General features: G+C 41.7%; 1 protein-coding gene across 2 annotated transcripts; it reads right to left on the bottom strand.

The window, feature by feature from the left end:
- Positions 1-52: 52 nt before the first annotated feature.
- On the bottom strand, positions 53-18,880 carry nfat5a (nuclear factor of activated T cells 5a). Of its 2 annotated transcripts, XR_004556787.1 has the most exons (13): positions 18,553-18,880; positions 12,787-12,915; positions 9,933-10,542; positions 9,586-9,769; positions 8,318-8,508; positions 8,033-8,205; positions 7,614-7,748; positions 7,448-7,500; positions 7,214-7,346; positions 6,822-7,006; positions 4,494-6,729; positions 2,675-4,385; positions 53-2,575 (listed from the first exon to the last, which is right to left on the bottom strand). XR_004556787.1 is itself a non-coding variant. In XM_034141767.1 (12 exons), the coding sequence occupies exons 1-12, from the start codon at positions 18,623-18,625 to the stop codon at positions 4,009-4,011; spliced, it is 4,479 nt and encodes a 1,492-aa protein (XP_033997658.1). In that variant the 5' UTR covers positions 18,626-18,880; the 3' UTR covers positions 53-4,008. The 2 variants fall into 2 exon arrangements, 1 of the variants encoding a protein (XP_033997658.1); XM_034141767.1 differs by having other exon boundaries at positions 53-4,385.
- Positions 18,881-19,278: the final 398 nt, after the last annotated feature.

Genomic DNA, 19,278 nt, shown 5'->3' with positions numbered 1-19,278 from the left:
ATATAAAACTTTCAGAGCTATTTACTTACGAGGAATAAACAACAAAAACAAATACGTTTTAATTTTTATTAATTCATTTAATGTAGCAGCAGGATTACAGATATAAACAGAAGAGTATACAAATGTCCAGACCAAGGCAAAGTACATGTTAATAATAGTTCAGATGTATGATAACACACTGGGGTTGACCTTCATCCCGACTGCGGGGTCTTAAGGCTAGATACTAAAGCTCAAGCTACACAGAACGGATACAACAAAACTGTTGGAGAATGTGAAATAGAAAGCGAACTAGGAAAAGTGAGCTAACCGAGTACACACAAGACACAGCTCACACTATTGACAATTAACAGTTAATTTATCATGGTTGCTCCTTTTGATCAAGCAGTTCACAGCAACAATAGTAATGTTGACAAGCACATCAACACAAGATAGCTCTCCATAAAACAATCTCCACGGTCTCGTCCCTTTTACCTCACATGTACAAATCTCATGAGGCATGAAAAACATTTTCAACAGAAAGTAACAAACAAGTTGACACTTCACTGGTGAAGCTGCACGATGTTGTACAAATAAAATATATCTGTATGGGCTATGGTAATGCTTGTGTTTAGAAATAAAGATTCAATCACAAAAAGGTGTCTTGATGTTCAACAGTCCTAGAGAATAAAAAGGACAAGGAGCCAAATAGCTATGACACAAAAGGGACACCAGTAAACACAGCAGAGTAACAGTTAAGTTATCAAGGCACACAAAGTTCTGTTGAAAGCATCACAATTGAAATTCAAGATACCCCTGCAGTATATTTCACATTTAAATATACATGGATATTCATTACATGACTGAAGGACAAAACTGATATTTTGTAAAGATTTGTGTGCTATCTTCACCACCTTTTAAATTAATGTTTCACATGGTTTTTTTTCAGGTGGAAGTGGCTATTCGAAGAGTCAGACTGAGCATCCTGGATTGCTCAAAATGAAACTGGACGTGAAAAAACATGAAATTACACCACAATCCAAGACGAAACAATCTGACAAAATGTACAGTGATACAAATGACAGTTGGTGCCACCCCCACCCTCTGCCTCAAAATATATGTTCTTTAAAACTGTAATTGGTCCGATGTTAGATGTAGAGCAAGCTCTATGTCCACACCATGAGGTAAAATGTACATTCATGAAACTGAAGTCACAGGTTGGCTTTCTGTGTTGGTATGGCTTTAAGAGGCATTACTTTTCCGCACTTCTTCCGCAACATCATGTGCTCTTAAACTCCCCAAGAGGACTGGAATGCTTGGAAACATCACTACTGCGCTCTAACCTGATCTACAGTTAATGGATGAGTCAAAGTGCCATTTGAGATGCATGACATAAAAAACAAACACACACAAGAAAAACCTAGCCCATGTATTATGTTATACAGGTTGGGTAAAGTCATTTTTATAAACAGTAGAATTAAGTTCCAACATATTTGCTTGATGTCCACTTAATTACATTACTAATATCAGTCACACACTTCACAATAAACCTGCGCTTCATTTCAGGAAAACATACCAGCAATGATATATTCTGTGCTATGAGCATAAACCAAAAAGTTTAGTTTTACAAAAATACTCTGCATTTTTGATACATGGATACAAAATTCTAAAAAAGATAAGTTACTTTAAAATGGATCACTAACAACTGCAGGAAAAAAATAGTATGACTATGAAAATGTAAACAAATGCATATGTGAGCAACACTATTCTAACATTTGAATTATTCTCAAAAATTGTCTTTTTGATAATGCCAAAATTGGCCACTTTTATAGATATGGAAAGTACAGCCGTTATATTTTGCATCAAAAAATAGAGTAATGTATCAAATTGGTGGAAATGTTTAGAGGAAAACTGATCCATGACACAAAGTACCTTTACGTATCTTTTATAAATCTTGCACTCAAAAACATGCTGAATTACTATCCATGGAAGAGCTACATAACTTAAATGAGTAAGTACGAATGAGTAAACATGATAGCATTTGCAAGGACATGAATGAGACAAGATGATTCACAACAGGAGCTTTGGTATGCCTGGGTGCGCTCCAGTCTGACCCCACAACAACAGCCAGCTCTAGACTCAACGCCGCTTCAAAACTAACAATTATTGTCAGTGCTATAGAGATAAGTATAAACTGTTATGTACTAACATCACATCAGAAGTGCCCACCATTCCTGCACATAGCACCATAGATCAAAATGGCGGCCTCTATGTAACAGAGATTTCATTTACCAGTGAGCCCGTTCACAACACATGGGACGGGCACTGGATGCCAACTTCACACGGTACCAACACTGAGACGAAAACTTAAATATCTAACACAACACAAGGTAAAACAGTCTCAAGTGACAGATTGGACAGTAAATAGTACAAATAACAATACGATGAAAACTCCTTAATTTCATGGACTAACTAAAACAAATCAGTATTTTAGGGTGTTGTGTCAGTGTAAAACACAAAGGCCTACTTACCACTCCAACACTGAAAATTGACAATGCTTTTGTGGGAATGGCTGTTTGTTTAGACTGGACCACTGAGACTGAATACAAAGAGGAATTCAACAGTGAGTAGACATCCTATACAAAGTTGTCATAGACCTAAAAAATAATGTAAAAATGCTTGATTAAGATGTATTTACCTTTACAAAGACAACTGCTGTGTTACTTTTTTCGTTTTTTTAACTGGATAGTTCCGAGTACAAATTCAGCTGGGTCAGTAGAGAGCTGTGGACGAATATAAGGATTATCTAGAGGTTATAAAGTGCTTGAGATAAAATGTTTATAAAACCACACAACACTCCATTTTCACAAGTGGAACGTTTCTTTCTATCCACATTAAATTGGTAAAAGATACCAATTTTTCAAAACAAAAAAAATATACACACTACATAGTTGAATGCTTCTTAAAATTTGACCAAAAAGCTTCTGCAAGCCCAGTATTGACGCTTTGACCTATGAAAACACTGGGAGGTGCCAGAACCAAAAGACAAGTCAGTTATCACAAGGTTGAATCTCATTTGAGAGTGTTTGATAGTCACTCTTATTTTTTGCACATGGGGGAACCCCCTACAATACCAGAATGTATTGACTGATCACCATTTTGGTGAGTTAGTTATTTTTTGTGGAGTCGATCAATGCTCAAACTCTCTTCTACTAGAGTCTGCTCATGTGCAGCACATATTATGGAGGCAAACATTCTACAAATGTACTTAATTTGTTAGTCTCTACTCTTAGAGTAGTCAAATTGATGACATGTGCAAAACCAGGATCTAATTAACTGCAAAATATCCTACATGATCCATGTCATTAGATTAAATTGAGTGGCGACAATATTTCATCCCTGTTGTTATGCCAGGTAAATGATATTCACATGATGAACAGACAAAAACACATCTCTTCCCCTCATATTGGGCTTGAAGTTTTTACACTCACAAAATGAGATTCAGTTTATATCTGACACAATCTGATATTCACTTCATCGCTGGCTGTTTTAATCTGCTCCGCCTACTCTGACAATACTATTCCCGTTTCCCTGTTGCTGACATTCTTTATCCCTTTCCAGTTTCTCCACCAAACCTGGTAGGTGTTTTTATCATCATCTCATAGACTCATATTACTAAAAACACTAACAACAAAACACTGCATTTCTGAGACTGATGGATAAAGCAGTTATTACAGGCCTCTCTGATCCTGCAAGAGGAGTAATAACAAAGGCAGATTCTTCGATTCAAGGACGATGGATGTATGAAGGCTCTAATAATTATAAATATTCAATAAAAACAATTGCAAGAGCGTATAATTGAGGTTTTAGGTAAAGGGGCATTTAATTATTAAATATCTAATTGTTTTCTACATTTTGTGGCATTTGCACAAAACACCATAGACCACGCACTCTGGTCAATGTAGGGATGTTTAACTCTAGGCTACATTTCACTCACTCTCCTTAGTGGTGCTAACATGGTCCAAACACTTTTCACTGCTTTTGTAGGCTTTCCAGTATGTCCTCAAATTTATCCATGTTGGACGATGCAGATATTGAAGCCTGCAATTGATTCTGTAAGCTACTCTGTGTCTGTAGATTGGTCTGCATTGGAGTCGGCAGGCTTGTCTCTATGGTTGCCTGTAAACTGGACTGCAGAGTTGTTTGTGTGTTTGTCTGCATGGCGCTCTCTAAGCTTGACTGCATTTGGGCCTGAAGGGTGCTCTGTAAGCTGCTATGCATGTTAGGTGGCATGGTGGAGGCAGCTTGTCCCATTGGCTGGTCCAACAGAGGCTGCATGTGACTGGAGCTCTGAGGCGGGCCCTGAGCAGCGAGGGTGGGTCCGGAGGAACTGAGCAGCTGGGGCGAGTCTAGGAGGAAGAGAGAATGGAAATAATCCTTATAACCAAACAGCAGGTAAAGGCTTTGACAAGACTTACATTTAGCTTGGATTTACTGTACTAAAAATGGAGATTTACCATTCTGGATGCCAAACACAAACAGATTGGCCTGTCCTTGTGGAGCCACGTTTCCACCCACTGTTGTCTGGAAAAGCTGCTCCGGGGGCTGCTGGCCAGGGTTGGCTACCACCCCCACACTGCCCTGGACCACAAAGATGGTTGTGCCAGGGGATGGAGCCTGGTTGTTCAGCTCCTGTGAGCCAATAGAGCTCTGCAGGCTGGACAGAGAGGTCTGAGGCAGGAACAGCTCCACAGGCTGACTGCTCTGCGGGCTGCTGGAACTTAGTCCCACTTGCATTGGCTGCTGTTCCTGGAACAGGCTTTGCTGCCGGTTCTCAGCGGAGGACACGTTTCCTCCGCCTGAGGAGCTCTGGTCCTGGAAGGACATGGGCTCTGCTGGGTCAGGCAGCTGGATTCCAACGCTAATGCTCCCCATCTGGGAAGGGCCTTGTGTCTGGGTGCTGAAGAGAATAGTTGGGGGAATAGCCTGGGGGCTAAGATCTGTGGTGCAGAGCAAGAGACCGGTCTGCTCGGGTTGGGACAGCTGGCTCTGAGGGACGGTGTTAGGCTGGGAGTGGTTCTGGATACTCTGGAACAGGGAGCCCTGCTGGCCCATTGGAAGCTGCGGTTGCTGTTGTTGGTTCTGCTGTGGAGACTGCTGCTGCTCCATTGGGGTGCTCTGCTGCTGCATCTGGGAAAGCTGAGCTTGGGGTTGGTTCTGAAACATTGCAACAGACTGGGGCTGGCTGTTGGAGGTCTCCATGGAGGAGATGAATGTCAGCTGTGGTTGCTGTTGTTGGGGCTGAGGGTTTGGAGACAGGTACAAAGTTGACCCTGTAGGCTGCTGCTCTGAGCTGAGACTGCCACTGGTCAGAACTGTCAGTGTGTTCTGGAGCAGGGCAGCCTGGACCTGCTGTTGGGAGCTCTGGGTCTCAGCGAGGGGCCGCGGCGATTGAAAGAGCTGCTGTGGGGGAGATGTGTGGGAGGGGGGCTGTGTTGGGAAGCTGGTCTGAATGGTGAGCAGCTCTCCAGTCTGTTGAAGCAGGGACACTGGCTGCTGGACCTGGGGAGCGGAGTGGATTTGGGGCTGAAGCAACTCTGCCTGAAGGTGCTGCTGTAAATTCTCCAACACCTGCTGCTCCTGCAGTTGTTGTTGCAAGTTGCTCAATGCTTGATTTTGCTGCTGCTGCTGTTGTTGTTGTTGCTGCTGCTGTAGCTGATGTTGCTGTAAATTGGTAAGTATTTGATTTTGTTGTTGCTGATCCTGAAGTTGGATGCTGTTGAGGACTTGCTGTTGCTGATTCTGCTGCAGATGTTGTTGCTGCTGAATATTCTCTATAATTTGCTGCTGCTGCAGTTGCTGCTGGTCTTGTGGCTGTAATATAAGTTGTTGTTGTTGTTGTTGTTGTTGGATCTGCATGTTACTAAGACCTTGCTGCTGAAGGTTACCAATGATTTGATGTTGCTGCAGGTGTGGATGCTGTTGAAACTGTTGCTGTATTTGCATCTGCTGTTGTATCTGTTGTTGCTGTTGTATCTGTTGTTGTTGTTGTTGCATCTGTTGTTGCTGTTGCATCTGCTGTTGCATCTGCTGCTGCTGTTGCATCTGCTGTTGTTGTTGTTGCATCTGCTGTTGCTGTTGTATTTGTAGCTGTTGCTGTGGTGATAGTGTATTATCTGTGTTTCCCAATCTAAGGCTGTTCATGTTCTCCTGGACGTGCTGCTGGAGGGTGTCTGCAGAGGGGGTGGGGCTGTACAGCACAGAGTTGAGCTGCTGCTGGGCTACAGCCGCCTCCAACACTTGCTGGAAGGTGGTGTTTCCTCCCGCCTGTAGCTCCCTTACTGCCCTCTCCAGCTGGGTCACCCCATCCTGGGGGAATAGGGGTACCTGTGACTGCTGGGGCTGAGAGGGAGTCGCTATCTGGGACAAGGCCAAGACTACAACCCCTCCGCTACTATTGGAACTCTCAGGAGGTACGCTGTCTTGAGGATCTCTGAGAAATTGCTGAGGGACTTCTGGTGTTACAGGGGGGATTGTGGTATCGCCCTGCACTGGGAACGAGGTTGTGGGAGTAATGTCTTGCTTCTGTATGGTGCTGAGAGACTCAAGGCTAGGAAAGACAGGGGGCACCTGGGAGAGCTCCACGTCTTCCGGTTGTAGGGGCATTGGGCTCTGAAAGGACTCTCCACCTGGATGAGGGTTAGAGCTGAGCTCCAGTGTCTGCTGCACCACGACAAGAGGGTCAGGGGATGGCTAAGAAAAAAGAGGGGACAAAATATATTACCGTCTGCAATTCTGAAGTAGATATTTTGGTCATGCTTTCTTGAGAATGAATTGTACTTTACCTTAAAGACATCTGTGGGAGTTGGATTGCTAGACACTTCCATTGGTGTGTCCTCTTGCCGTTTGGAAGGAGGAACAGAGCTGTCAGTTTGCTCAGGAGATATAGATTTGATCTGGCAATCAAATATACACGTGCTGACTAGAGAGGGTCCCTCTGTTTTTATTGTCCGGGCTTCTGAGTTATCAGCTGTGGGTGATGGAGGAAACGCAGGATAGATATTAGTTTCTCATTAATGAATGCTTGCAACCTCTCACAGAAACATATTTGCTGTAACTTGTATTCATACAATGATTTATACGACCAATACAGGTAACTTTAGGTTCAAACAGTATAATACAATGCTCACATCATCCTGAAAATAGGACTAGGATAAGCTTGAGCGAGTGGCTGTACCTGAGTCTGGAGTGTAGGTGAAGGGCTGGGCCTCATGTGATCTACCAGCATTGGTCATCACGTAGATTCCCACAGAAACGGGAGAAGTGATTGACTGGCTTTGGAACGGAGGGACTGTCACTATCAAATGGTTCTGAAAACACAAGACATCAATGAGAACAATCACCTTTGAAGTCAAATCTTATGCATGGTCAATGTGAGCATCAGAGTATAATGTCATTTAGCTGCATTTACCTGGTGGAAAAGGTCCATGTCAATCTTAGCCTCAGCTTGCCAGGAATTATCATCTGCAAATACAAACAAAAATATTTTTCTTTTAACGCCCATCAGAGGTTTAACGTTCAGAAAAATATCCATAGAGATGAGAGATACAAAAAGAACAACCAGTTTGCTTCAGCACCTGCAATATTCTCCTGAAAAATAACTTTGGTTCCTTTGAGGAAGTTCTTTCCGATGATAAAGACTTCATCTCCTCCTCTCGCTGAGCAGCTGTGAAGACTCTTCTTCAGGATCTCTGGCACTCCTGCTGGTTGGGCTGGAGAATGACAGAAGTGTTTGATCATTAAAACTGACATGACATATTAGCTAGTGTTTGACAAAAAGCATTATGGAAGATTGAAGAAAAAGAAATGACAGAAAGTTCTCTATGATCTGAGGAGAACGATGTTTCCATGTCCATAAGCTTAACACATCAAATCATTATTTTGAATTAACCTCATGAAGCCTGTTGGTGGTTCCTATATCTTTGGCTTCAGACTAATGATAAGAGTTGCTTTTAGGAGATCATTTTGTATTTCTTATTGTACTTTCACTACTCACTGCAGAGGATGGGTGAAGAGGTGACCTGTAGAGTAAGGACGGATCCATCAGGTTGGGGGATGTTGACTCTGAACGCCAGCCTGGCTCGTGTGCTCTTCTTCTTGGACCCTGCCAAACCGATACGGGCCTCCACGTCTGCATTACGCAACTTCAAAATTCCTACACGGTCCACCCTGCAGAAACACCACGGGTTGAAGAATACATGAGAAGCACGCAAGGAACTTCTCAAATATCAACACTGTGAAGTATTATCTGATACTTTTCCACAAAATATTCCCCCCTTACGCGAGTGTCATATCACTGCTGGGCTCCAGCGGGATCTCGATAACAGTGGTTCCTTCAATGTCCACCTCCTTGCAGGCAGTGGTGTTGCGCCCTGTTACTCTGCATGCCTGGTAGAAACCGTGAGGCTTCACTCTGCCGGCATCATTTGCTACAAACACCTGCAGCACAACTGGTTCATTCACACCTTCCAACTGGGGACAAAGCAAAAATAGATTTTGTGTAAATAACTGTTAATTGACCCTCAAAACACTGGCACTCGCAGATATCTTCTTGTTTATTATGGACACAAAAACACATGTTCAAGCAGGAAGACATAATAAGCCTCAGGACATTTCAAGAGATAGACTTGATATTTGGTTCTGCAAGAGATCCTATCTTGAGGTAGAACTTTTAAACAGGGTGGGGATGTTAATCCTAGTGTTACACTGTGCACAGGTCAAACATGGAAAATTCCCATCTAGTTGTTAAGATAAAAAATGCCCAGGAGGTTTATAACAATCAGCCGTAGATAAAGTGTAACACACATCTTAATGTCATATGATAATAGAGATAAAGTGGCAGCCAACACACTTTTTCAGTCCCTCACATAGAGGGGATTATGGGTTGTTTCTATCTAGGATTATCATTTCATTCATAATGTTCCTAACCACATGATCATCACAGCCTTGATCTCTAAATATAGTGTAAACAAGTATTTACATATTTACAAGTATTTGGCTTCTACTGAAAAAGTTTTAGTTTTGTGCCCATGAGAAAAAAGAAAACCCTTTAGTGCTAATGTCTGGGTTTTGTTTCTATTTGCCCTTTCCAAATGTGCATCTGATACATTATTTAAGTTTTGGAGCTGCTACATCCCACCGCTGCTCAACACAACCAGCTTAATCTGCGGGACACTAAGCAGCCCCAGTGGAGCTGTCGAGGGTTAAGTGCCTTATTGATGAATAAAGGGCACTTTCCTGCAGAGATTCATAAGTAAGAGCTAAAGTCACCACGGTATGATCTAGTTTAAAGTTATTAGCCTTCAGAAAATTAGGTCTGGTGTTGATTTGTAAGATAATTATGTACCACCCAGAATACAGAATGCTACCATTGTGAAATAAAGCTTAATAGCTCAAAACAAAAATGTGCTAATGTGTATTAGTTGGTTAGCTAATGTTTCTGATGCGTTTGAACAGGCATGAGATTTCTACTGTGTCCTGTGTAGTTTTGGCCTTATTCAGTCACTTCCCACATAGGTGTTAAGATGTTTCCTGTGGCCTTCTTTGCACCTTGACAGTGGGGAATCCCTGCTGAGTGCGGTCTTTGACAGAACCTCTGCTGCCCTCGGTCAGATAGCGAGCTCTGTGCTGGGTCTCTGGCTGCACCAGGATCTTCAGCTCCTTCCCATCACTCCTCTGGGGGTACTGAGTAGACAGTGACCCACCCTTCACTGCAGTTCCTGACTCAAGAGAGCTGCAAGGCAACAAAAAGTAACATAACATTAATAAGACTCCAAGAAATGATATTATCCCAGACAGAACAAAACTAAATGACCTTAACTGTATTCCAAAAGAGGGACATGGGAGCTCTGAGTTAACATGCGGACAGAATGGGCATTGGGCAAGGGTCATCCCACCTGGGACTGGTTTTGTCTGTGCTCAGCTGGGACAGGACAAAGTGAGGGGCCTTTGCGCTGTCAGCATCGAACACGTCCATGCTGTCCTCTGGATGGGCAGGTTTGGGCCCAGGCCGCTGGCGGGGGGTGCGTTTCCTAGACTTGCGCGGCACCTCTGTGTTGTCGTTGTAGGAGACGGAGCTGATCAAGCTGAAGTTGGAGACAGAGTCGTCGGCCCACATGCTGCTGCTATGCTCCGAGTCTGGACCCGTTGGAGCGGACACTGAAGGCTCCTCTTGGCAGGACATCTGGCTGTCGTCAAAGAGGTCCTCGGGCGGGGGGGATATGTTCAACACAGGCCTCCGTTTGGACGGGGTGTTCTGAGGCTGCTGGACTCCTGGCCCTGACAACACTGCTGACCCTATGTCTCCTGCTGCAGTGTTTGCTCCTCTGCTGGGGGCCGACACAGCACCCTCCATACCTTGAATCTCTGCAGCTCCATCTTCTCCAGTGGAGTGGAGATGCTGGGGGGCCTTGAGATGGTCTGAGGAGGAGGTAGAGGAGCCAGAGGACGGGGCTCCCATAGCCAGGGAGGAGGAGGCCAAGGGGCTCGAGGTGGAATAGGTGGCATCTGTGGTAGTATATACAGATACATAAGTTAGTTGAGATGTTCGGCGCAGTGCAGGCTAGCAGTCCCATTCAAGCAGCTGAATTTGTGCATGATTTGTATTGATTTCCCCTCTTCCCAACTCTAATTTCAACAGTCTGTAGTGGGTTATATGCTCTCACTGTGCATGCGAGAGCCGTCAAGCATTGATCAAATATTCTGAACTTGAGAAGGGTACTTTAGGTCCCACAAGGTTTTGATTCCTACGAAACCTTTCTCAATTAAAATCAATGTGACAAAACCGACATGCTTTGTTTACAAAAACAAAAGCAAGCTACAAATTGTTACATACACATTGCCAGAAAGAAACGGAACAAAAATCTGGTCAAACCTTCTAGTACAGCCAAATTTGCAAGCTGGTAATGAGGCCAAATTAAATTTGCCAGGGTTGCCAGGGTTACAGTACAGTTTGTGCAATGTGCATTCAGTAGTAAACAGTAGTTTGCGCATGCCAATTGGAAGATTTGGTTGGGACTGAGCGTAGCCATGGAGACAGAATAAACAAGCCTCTGACCTATGGAGCAGTGAACTGCAGACCATTTTATATGCAGACACTCCCTGCCTCAGAGGGAACTTCCTGCAATAAAAACGAGACAGCCAATGAGCAACAAGAGAGCTGATCATTCAAGATTCAACTTCTGTCAATCAGTAAATTGGATGAATTCATAAACTGAAGAAGGAGTAACTTTTGAAGTTGATCATTTATAGACAGCACGAGTATTAGGTTAATGATAATCTGACAAACATAACAGTAGTCATGCTTTTGATCAGCACTGCTTAGTGACCCTAAGCAGTGCTGAGTCAGACAGGGTAGTTAAAGGTAGCGTTAACAAAAGTGCTCTCTCAAACACTGTAGACCAGTTCATTTGCTCTTAAGATAAAACTCCAGACTGAATTCCTTCAGAGCTTTTAGCTGATGTTGGCCATCGTGAACCATGATCCAAGATCAGACCATATTTTGCTAAATTAATTTAAAAGACAGTCCAATGATTGCTAGGGGCAACTTCACTGTTTCATAAAGAGAGAGAACCTTCATATTTACTGAGAATATCAGCTGATTACAAACAAAAGTTTGAGACCTCAATAAATGATCCGATGACCTACTGTTGTATGAGTGTGTTAAAGACAGTGTGTGAATAACAAATGTGCATAGGCTGTTTCAGGCACTTAATGAAAACAAAACTTATAAAAACTATATTGACAACTTCAGAGAGACAAACTGATCCAGAAGTGCTAAACTCCAGACTCTGGAACACAATCTAATACCATAACATAAAAGGATGCTGGAGAGGATTTACACTACTGGTTACACTGCATCTCTACAAGTTAGGAAACCTGTATTTAACTGTCTAAAAAGCAAAGTGATAATAAAAAATAAAGCATAAGCATGTAATGGGAAAGTGCTGCTAAAGAAAAGGGTGAAATAAAAAATAACAAGCTATGTTAGCATGCTGTTATTGAGAACTTGCCATTTCTTGGAGCTGTTATTTAGAGCAAAGCTTTCCAGGAAGAGAGGATTAGGAATGACTATCATTACTTAGAAGCTATTGAGAATAGCTTATAGTCACTGCCACTAGATGGTATAGTTTAGTTAGATTATAAGGGAGGTTGGACTTTAACCTACATTTAGCGATTCTTAAATATATCTTCTTTTCAGCCTTCCAGTTTTATAAAGTGAACTGGTTAGGTGAAGAGCTGCAGAGCTGAATAGCCCCAACACAAATTCAAGGATGCTGCTCGGATAATAAGAAAGTACCTAACAGCCCCATGTCAAACAAGCCAACAGACAGAAGGTACTCAGATATTATACAGAAAAAATGCACTAATTGGGGTTTGCTTTATAATAGAAAAATTAATAATCCTAAAATAAAATGGAAAAAAAAAAGTCCCACTTTCAAATCACGGTAAACACTGACCCCTGATGTGAAGCACCGTAGGATTTTGAATCAGACGAAAGCCATAATATACCAAAGTAAAAATCGAAATTATTTCAGTATTAAAATACCGTAGCTAAGATATAACTATACAAGCTCATATAATATTAAATAGGCACAACAGTTTTTATGTCAGAAACTGGTGAAAGGGTGAAGTTGCCCCCAGAAACTGATAAAAGACATTCTACTTTCTCCCCCTTCTGTCTTGGGGGTAGTTTGGCGAGGGGAAACTGACCCCGGATCATGGTTTTCATGGACTAAGCAGGTAGCTCACCTGAAGCCACGGCTGCAGAGGGGGGAGGTCCCGCCTCTCCCCCACTTTGTTGGCTCATGGTGGGTGGGTCTGTCTGGGTGGACGACGGCTGGAGCTGGAGCTCTTTGGGGAGGAGGTCATATACCGACTCTGTGATAAAGAATGAGCAGGAAGAGATACATTAGGTTCTGAAACAGATATTAAATAGTTTGTTACAGGATCGTGTAACTAAAAAAGGTTGCCAACTCTTCACAAATGTCTCTGTTGGCTCAGAGTTCAGAAGCTCTGCCTTAAGCCTAACGCTGGGTGATATGGCCAAAATTGTATTAAACAAATAGGTTAATTTATATCAGGATTGCAACAAATATAACATCGCATGTTTTCTGGTAATTAAAAAAACAAATAGTGACATTACCACAAGGTAAGCTTTTTATTTTTGTATATTTCTGTGTGAATAGAATACTGTAAAAACTTCCCATCAGATTCTTTAAGGCATTTGAGTTAATACGTGCTTGATATCATCAATAAAGGCAACATTACCGTGCATCAATACATTATAAAATATGATTAAACCTTTATGATTTCATGAAAAGACTATAAAAGTATGATATAAGATTTTCCCAGCCCTACATAAACCGGATCAGAAATTGGAGGCCATTGAAATGCACAAACCTTATGGCAAATCAATTCACAATTTTTAAAAATAGAACTATCTGCTATTGCTGTCAGTAACTTGAGATGGTATGCACACAAGTTAAACCCCTTGAACACAGAGCCTAGATTATTAGGTAGGCCACTTATCATTGGCCAGAAATTGAAGCCAGTGCAGCTGGCCACTGGCTCCACAAATATTCAGACGGCCCTGAACTCAATTCAAAAACACCCAACTTCTCGTTTTGAATACAGTCTTTATCTTTGCCGAAAAAATGTAATTGTGTCAAACGTAATGTATTTGGTTCTCAGAAATTGTGGTGGTCATAACAAAAATACTTCTATATCTCACTGAGATTTGTTGTTTATTTTCAAAAGTTGGCCAGAGCATTCCTTGTATGGGACTGTAAGCAAACCTGGGTCTCATGATCCAAGTTTTATTTTTTCTCCCATTTATACAAAAGATACTTCTTCAGACAGTTACATAACACGGTCTATCCTATGATAAACTAAATTAGCCTCCCATGCAATTTAATGTAATAAGACCCACAGAGACATTCCTTAATATTTGATGGAAAAATGATTCCTACAAGAGTATAACCAACCACTGCAGCTACAGTGGAAAAAACTGCATTCGGTGGCAGATAAACACTTGATTAAGCAGTCTGGTTGCTAAGAAACAGCAGCCCATCAACACCCTGACATGGATATTTAAGATGTGCATCGGCGGCACCCAGCTTGTGTAGTAGTCACCTGATACTCAGCCATGACTTAGCACCAGCAGAACGGTAAAACTGACAAGACACATGATCTCGCACTTGTGATGTCAACGACGCTGTTGAGGCAGTGACAACACAAAATCACACAAAGGGCTACAGTACTGTAGTTTACAAAACAAACCTTGACAATGCTTTTTCACAACTTTTAAAATAGAATAACGAGCAAAAATATTCCAATAAACCTGTGTGTCTTGGACAGTGGCCATTAAGATAACATGTATTGTGGCCTTGAAGTAAACAGCAAAGTATGCATGACCCTCACAAAAACCCTCCATCTGTGTCTGTTGTGCTTTGTTCGTGGTGTGAAGAGAGAGTCTTTGTGCATGGATGCATTACAGATTGACTGGCAAACCGACATGACCTCAGCTCTGACTATTACTCCTTTCACACTGGAGATGTGTGCATGATGCGAGTCTACTGAGTGCGTGTTAAACCTGCCTGGAGCCCATTCATATGCAACCAGAGCTTTCACATAATGAACACATTTGGTGGTCACCTTTCACAGACCCACACTATGCCTGCAGATGCAGAAGTCGCCTATAACAACCAGCCCAGTTTAGGAGGAGGGTCATGAAGCCAGGTGGGATGATTGCATTGGTCAGAGGGAAAGGAGTCAACACTGGTTAAACTATGTTACTGTGCAGGTCTCAATGGGACACTCCCTCTCCTTGAGTGCTTGCTTGTTTGGTACAGGAGCAAACAACTTACAATTGAGATCGTATTTCTAATGAATCAATAGATTTTGCGTGCACATGTTTCCTCCCTGCATACTTTATCATTTTAATACATTCTCGAAATCCAGTTGAAGCGAAACCTGCCCAAATGAGTGAAACATGACAGATTTTACAGCCTCAATGTGAAAATAACTCCCAGAGATTCCACTGAGCTTATCAACCGCATTTGCTTGCCACACATTGAGTGTATTTGTTCATCAGCAGTAATAAGTTTAGTGTAGTTACATAGAATATTTAGTCTACTTATCTTAAACACACAAACTTAATCATTCGCGTTCCATGGGTTTGTAAAAGCACAGTCTGGACTTGGCTGAGTGTTTTGAATTCACTCATGCAGCAGACTGCCCAGGAGGGAGCAGTAGGCAAAACAGTGTTTATATATACACTGTGGCGTGGCTTTGTTTCTGGATAGAATGAGGGGCTTCCTCTGATTTACCACGCATCCTTGCAGTACAGATCAAAACAAAAAAGAATTTATGGTTACTTTAGAAATGGCTTTACTTTGAACCATGTAAACATTGTAAAACAAAAAGTTTGATTGATAGAGGAAACCCTTCAGAAAAGGTTCTTTACAAAAGATAATAAAATGCTTGTCTTCACTCAAAGACCTTAGTTGAAATGAAATATGAAGCTTAACTTTCCTTCTTTTTCTACCAATTGAAAACGGGACACTGACTATGTTCTGGGATTGAGGTTTGGTGTGATAAGAAGTAAGATGACAAAATGTATGTGCAAAGCTCGACAAGCTCATCCAAATATGCCCAAAAAAAGGGAGCTAGCAAAATACTAGTCAGCTATGGGGCGGGCCAAGTTAACCCTACACTTAGAACAATTAAATTACCTCATCTCAAAGTTATGCACTGCTCACATTACACATGCCATATAGGTTTGCCAAACAGCAAGGTCACCATTCAATTTTTATTCTTTGCAGCTGGCTTGTGGCTACGATGGGGGATGACAGATGAATAGACAATACATGAGGGCATTGTTTTGGTTAAAAATGAAAAAAGATATTCAGACCAAGAATATGTCTCAGTGCCGAATAATGTCTCCTTTAATGACTCTCTTGAACTCGTAACAAAATGCACAAGTCATAGTGCAGAAAAATGAGCTTCTCACTGCACTCAAAGCACAAAGAATGCCTTTTTTGGGCTATTTACACCATCCCGGTTGACTTTGAAATGCACTGGCAATGAATGGCTGGACACTTTATTAATCAAAGATACAGTAAGAAATGCTATACATATATCTAACCTTTCTAAAACACAAACTTTAATGGTATTTATAACGTGAACTTAACTACTGTACAAGTTTTCAAAAGGTGCAGTGAAATAATGAACAGTCATGGAGGTGTCAATCAAATTTTTGAGGCAGCATGTTCCAAAAGGATAATTTCTTCTTATACGTCTCAGGCGACTGACAGTAAATGAGCCGAATGGATCCATTCACAGAAATTAATACATTAAGTTTAGGAACAATAATAAAACGGAAGAACCAAACACAAATTAACTAATTTCATGGATCACATGCTGAATTCTAGACATGGTAGGTTTGTTCTCATAAAATAAACAATAAATGACAATCAGCAAATGGCTTTTTCTGATTCTACACTATTTTGTCATTCTGTGGTTGGACCAAAACTAAAGAGCTGCAATACATATCCACATTAGTTCAACACAGTGAATTCTGATCCCACACACTGTTGCGACAGTTTATGGTTCTCACACTGATAAGTTGATGTAAGAGTTCCTTATTTCAAGACTGACTAAGACAATCTTTCTGGATTATCCTTCCATCTAAATTAAAACACTTGAAAAGTGGACCAAAATTAGATAATATACAAGCTGTGTCATATTAGATTATATTTTAGCCATTAAAATTAACATGTAAAATCACATAACGTTTCTCCTTGAAGTTGAAGCAAAATAAATATTGATGATATCAAATATGTAACCCTTTGGTAAGTGTCCAAGAAGGACAAATTTTCTTCATTATGGCATATTTTAGACTAGAGTAACAAGATACTGTGAGTTGTGTAGAGGTAATAGATCCGAAGTAAATATAATAAGCCATACTTCCTCCTAAGGTTGGATGTCAATAACTAAGTCTTGCTAAAGTAAATGTGGCAATACTGAGGGGAAAGGTATCATTAAGATGCATTATGATTCTTACTTTTGAGGTTTCACATTTGACTCATTTTGAACCCAAATGGGACCAACTAAATGTGTATTACTGTTTACTGGCATGCCAAAAGACAATTTTGCCAGCTGTCCCTTCACTCTCTCACAGTCTGATACATGATGTCTCTCACTAGATCGTTGAGGAGCACTTCTGCTACCTTGACCAGCACACACCCAATTGCTGAGATATAAATAAACGGTCATCATGTGATACAGTGTGACCATATGGCAGGCTCAACTGAGCATTTCAGGGTCACATAGCAGTGCTTTCTGATAGCTCATGAGCACCCTATACATAGCAGAAAGACAGATGTGAGAACAGCAGGTCCAACAGCAGGCAGCTAATGATTGTATCGGTATAAACACTATTAACCATCAATATGTGGACAACATCTAAGACCAGGTGGTGAACTAACAGGAACCCCTTGGGTCCACTACTGTGTCCTATCAAAATGCATAAATCCATCCATCTCAGTTTACCACTTAGGGTTCAGTACACAACATACAAGGCTTTCTCATGAATAAGCAATAACATGATAGATGGCGATGCCAGTGTTGAGTACCACAATCACAGTCACTTTCCCTACAAATGAAGTTGATACCCTTGTTAACAGGGAGGAAATTAACCTGCAGACAAAGTGCTGCTGAAAGCCAGGACAAATCCACTAACCAAGCTGAACACAACGAGAGTCTAGCTCCTTATGGATATAGTAATACCCACCTAATAATAACACAACAGTTGGCATGTATCCAAAGCCCATTATAGATTAAATGTGGCACCAGTGGCAGCACCCCTTATCCTGACAGGCAGCCTGCCATGCCCTCAGCTTGAAAGTGGCAGTGACTGCATTCTTTCTGTGAAACCAGAGAATGTGAGGAGGACAACTCTGGCTCAATTCCACACAAAAACCAAAACAACAGAGGGACTGTCACCCAACAAAATCAGACAAGGAGGATACACACAACATGCATGTTATACATTTCGTCCTTCTCTAGGGATTTAAACATGCATACACACACCTTTGCACAATCCCAGTAAGACTTTACACGTTAAACCACTTAACAATGTAGTGACTGGACCACACGTAGCTGTGATCGAGCATAGTGTGTACCTAACATAATGCTAGCCATCAGCACAATAAACATTGATGCATTAAATCACATCAATGGAATATAACGTGGCACTGTTATCATTAGAAGAGTAATCTGGTGTATGATGATCTTCCAAGCATGTGACATGGAAAGCTAACCAACCAGGTAATTGCCAATGCACATGCCAAATGCAGCTAAGTAACTAAGCTAGCTAGGCTTGCTAACAGCAGAAAAAAAGCTAACCACTGCTAGCTAGCAGCTTAACATGCGCATAAGACATTCATAATACGTATTAAACCACACCAAACAGATGACTGTCTTCATTGTAACGTTTAAGTAATAAAAGCTTACCTTTTGAATATAGAGATTTAGGAGAATTGAGGTCAAGATCCGAGCTAAGGAGGGATATAAAATCAGAGGGCATCGCAGCGCTTCATCGAGGGGAGGGGAAGCGGACACTCTTTAGGAGAAACGAAGTCGGCTGCTCCTGGCCAATAAATATTGCGTTTAACAAGCGGAATGTTTAATTTACAGAGTATAACATCGACAAAGCTTTAAGACGACAAAAACAAAACTTTAAATATCAAAAAACCGTTAACTAGCACGTCTCCCGTTAATGTGTGCGTCTTTGCTGCGAGGAGACACATTTCGTGCTACGTTGAGACACACACAAACACACACACACACACACACACTTGCCCACAGTTGGTCGGCCCACCTCCTAGCCCCTCCCCTCTTTCTCTCTCTCTCTCTCTGCCCAGGGGCATGCGCTGTGGCCGGGGATACAGTGAACCATCACAGGGGAAAGTAATGTCATTAGGCTACATTGCATGGTTTGTTCCAACCGTTATGGGTCACTTGAGTCTAATTATATCATTTCAATACGAGGCTGATGCACCGGTTATGACAAAAGCTTTAATCAGTTCTGTGAATTGGAGAAATACACACAGGCCAGCACAGGCTATCCAAACATTGTATTTATAAAAAAGTCTATAGCCTTTTCTAAGCAATATTCGATCCTCCATTACAGGTAGGCTACCTTCAGAACTCTCTTCAGAAATGTAGGAAATAACATTA

This window comes from Trematomus bernacchii, unplaced genomic scaffold, assembly GCF_902827165.1.
Source record: "Trematomus bernacchii unplaced genomic scaffold, fTreBer1.1, whole genome shotgun sequence".
Taxonomy (NCBI): domain Eukaryota; kingdom Metazoa; phylum Chordata; class Actinopteri; order Perciformes; family Nototheniidae; genus Trematomus; species Trematomus bernacchii.
Note: the sequence above shows the minus strand (reverse complement) of the source record. Positions and strands in the feature narration are given on the sequence as shown.

Excerpts from the sequence above, each read along its gene's own strand:
- nfat5a (XM_034141767.1), bottom strand. The coding sequence starts at position 18,625 with ATGCCCTCTGATTTTATATCCCTCCTTAGCTCGGATCTTGACCTCAAT. Across the intron at positions 7,749-8,032 it reads CTCTTCACCCATCCTCTGCA|CCCAACCAGCAGGAGTGCCA; the intron begins GTGAGTAGTGAA and ends GTCATTCTCCAG. Across the intron at positions 4,386-4,493 it reads TGTGTTTGGCATCCAGAATG|ACTCGCCCCAGCTGCTCAGT; the intron begins GTAAATCTCCAT and ends TCTTCCTCCTAG.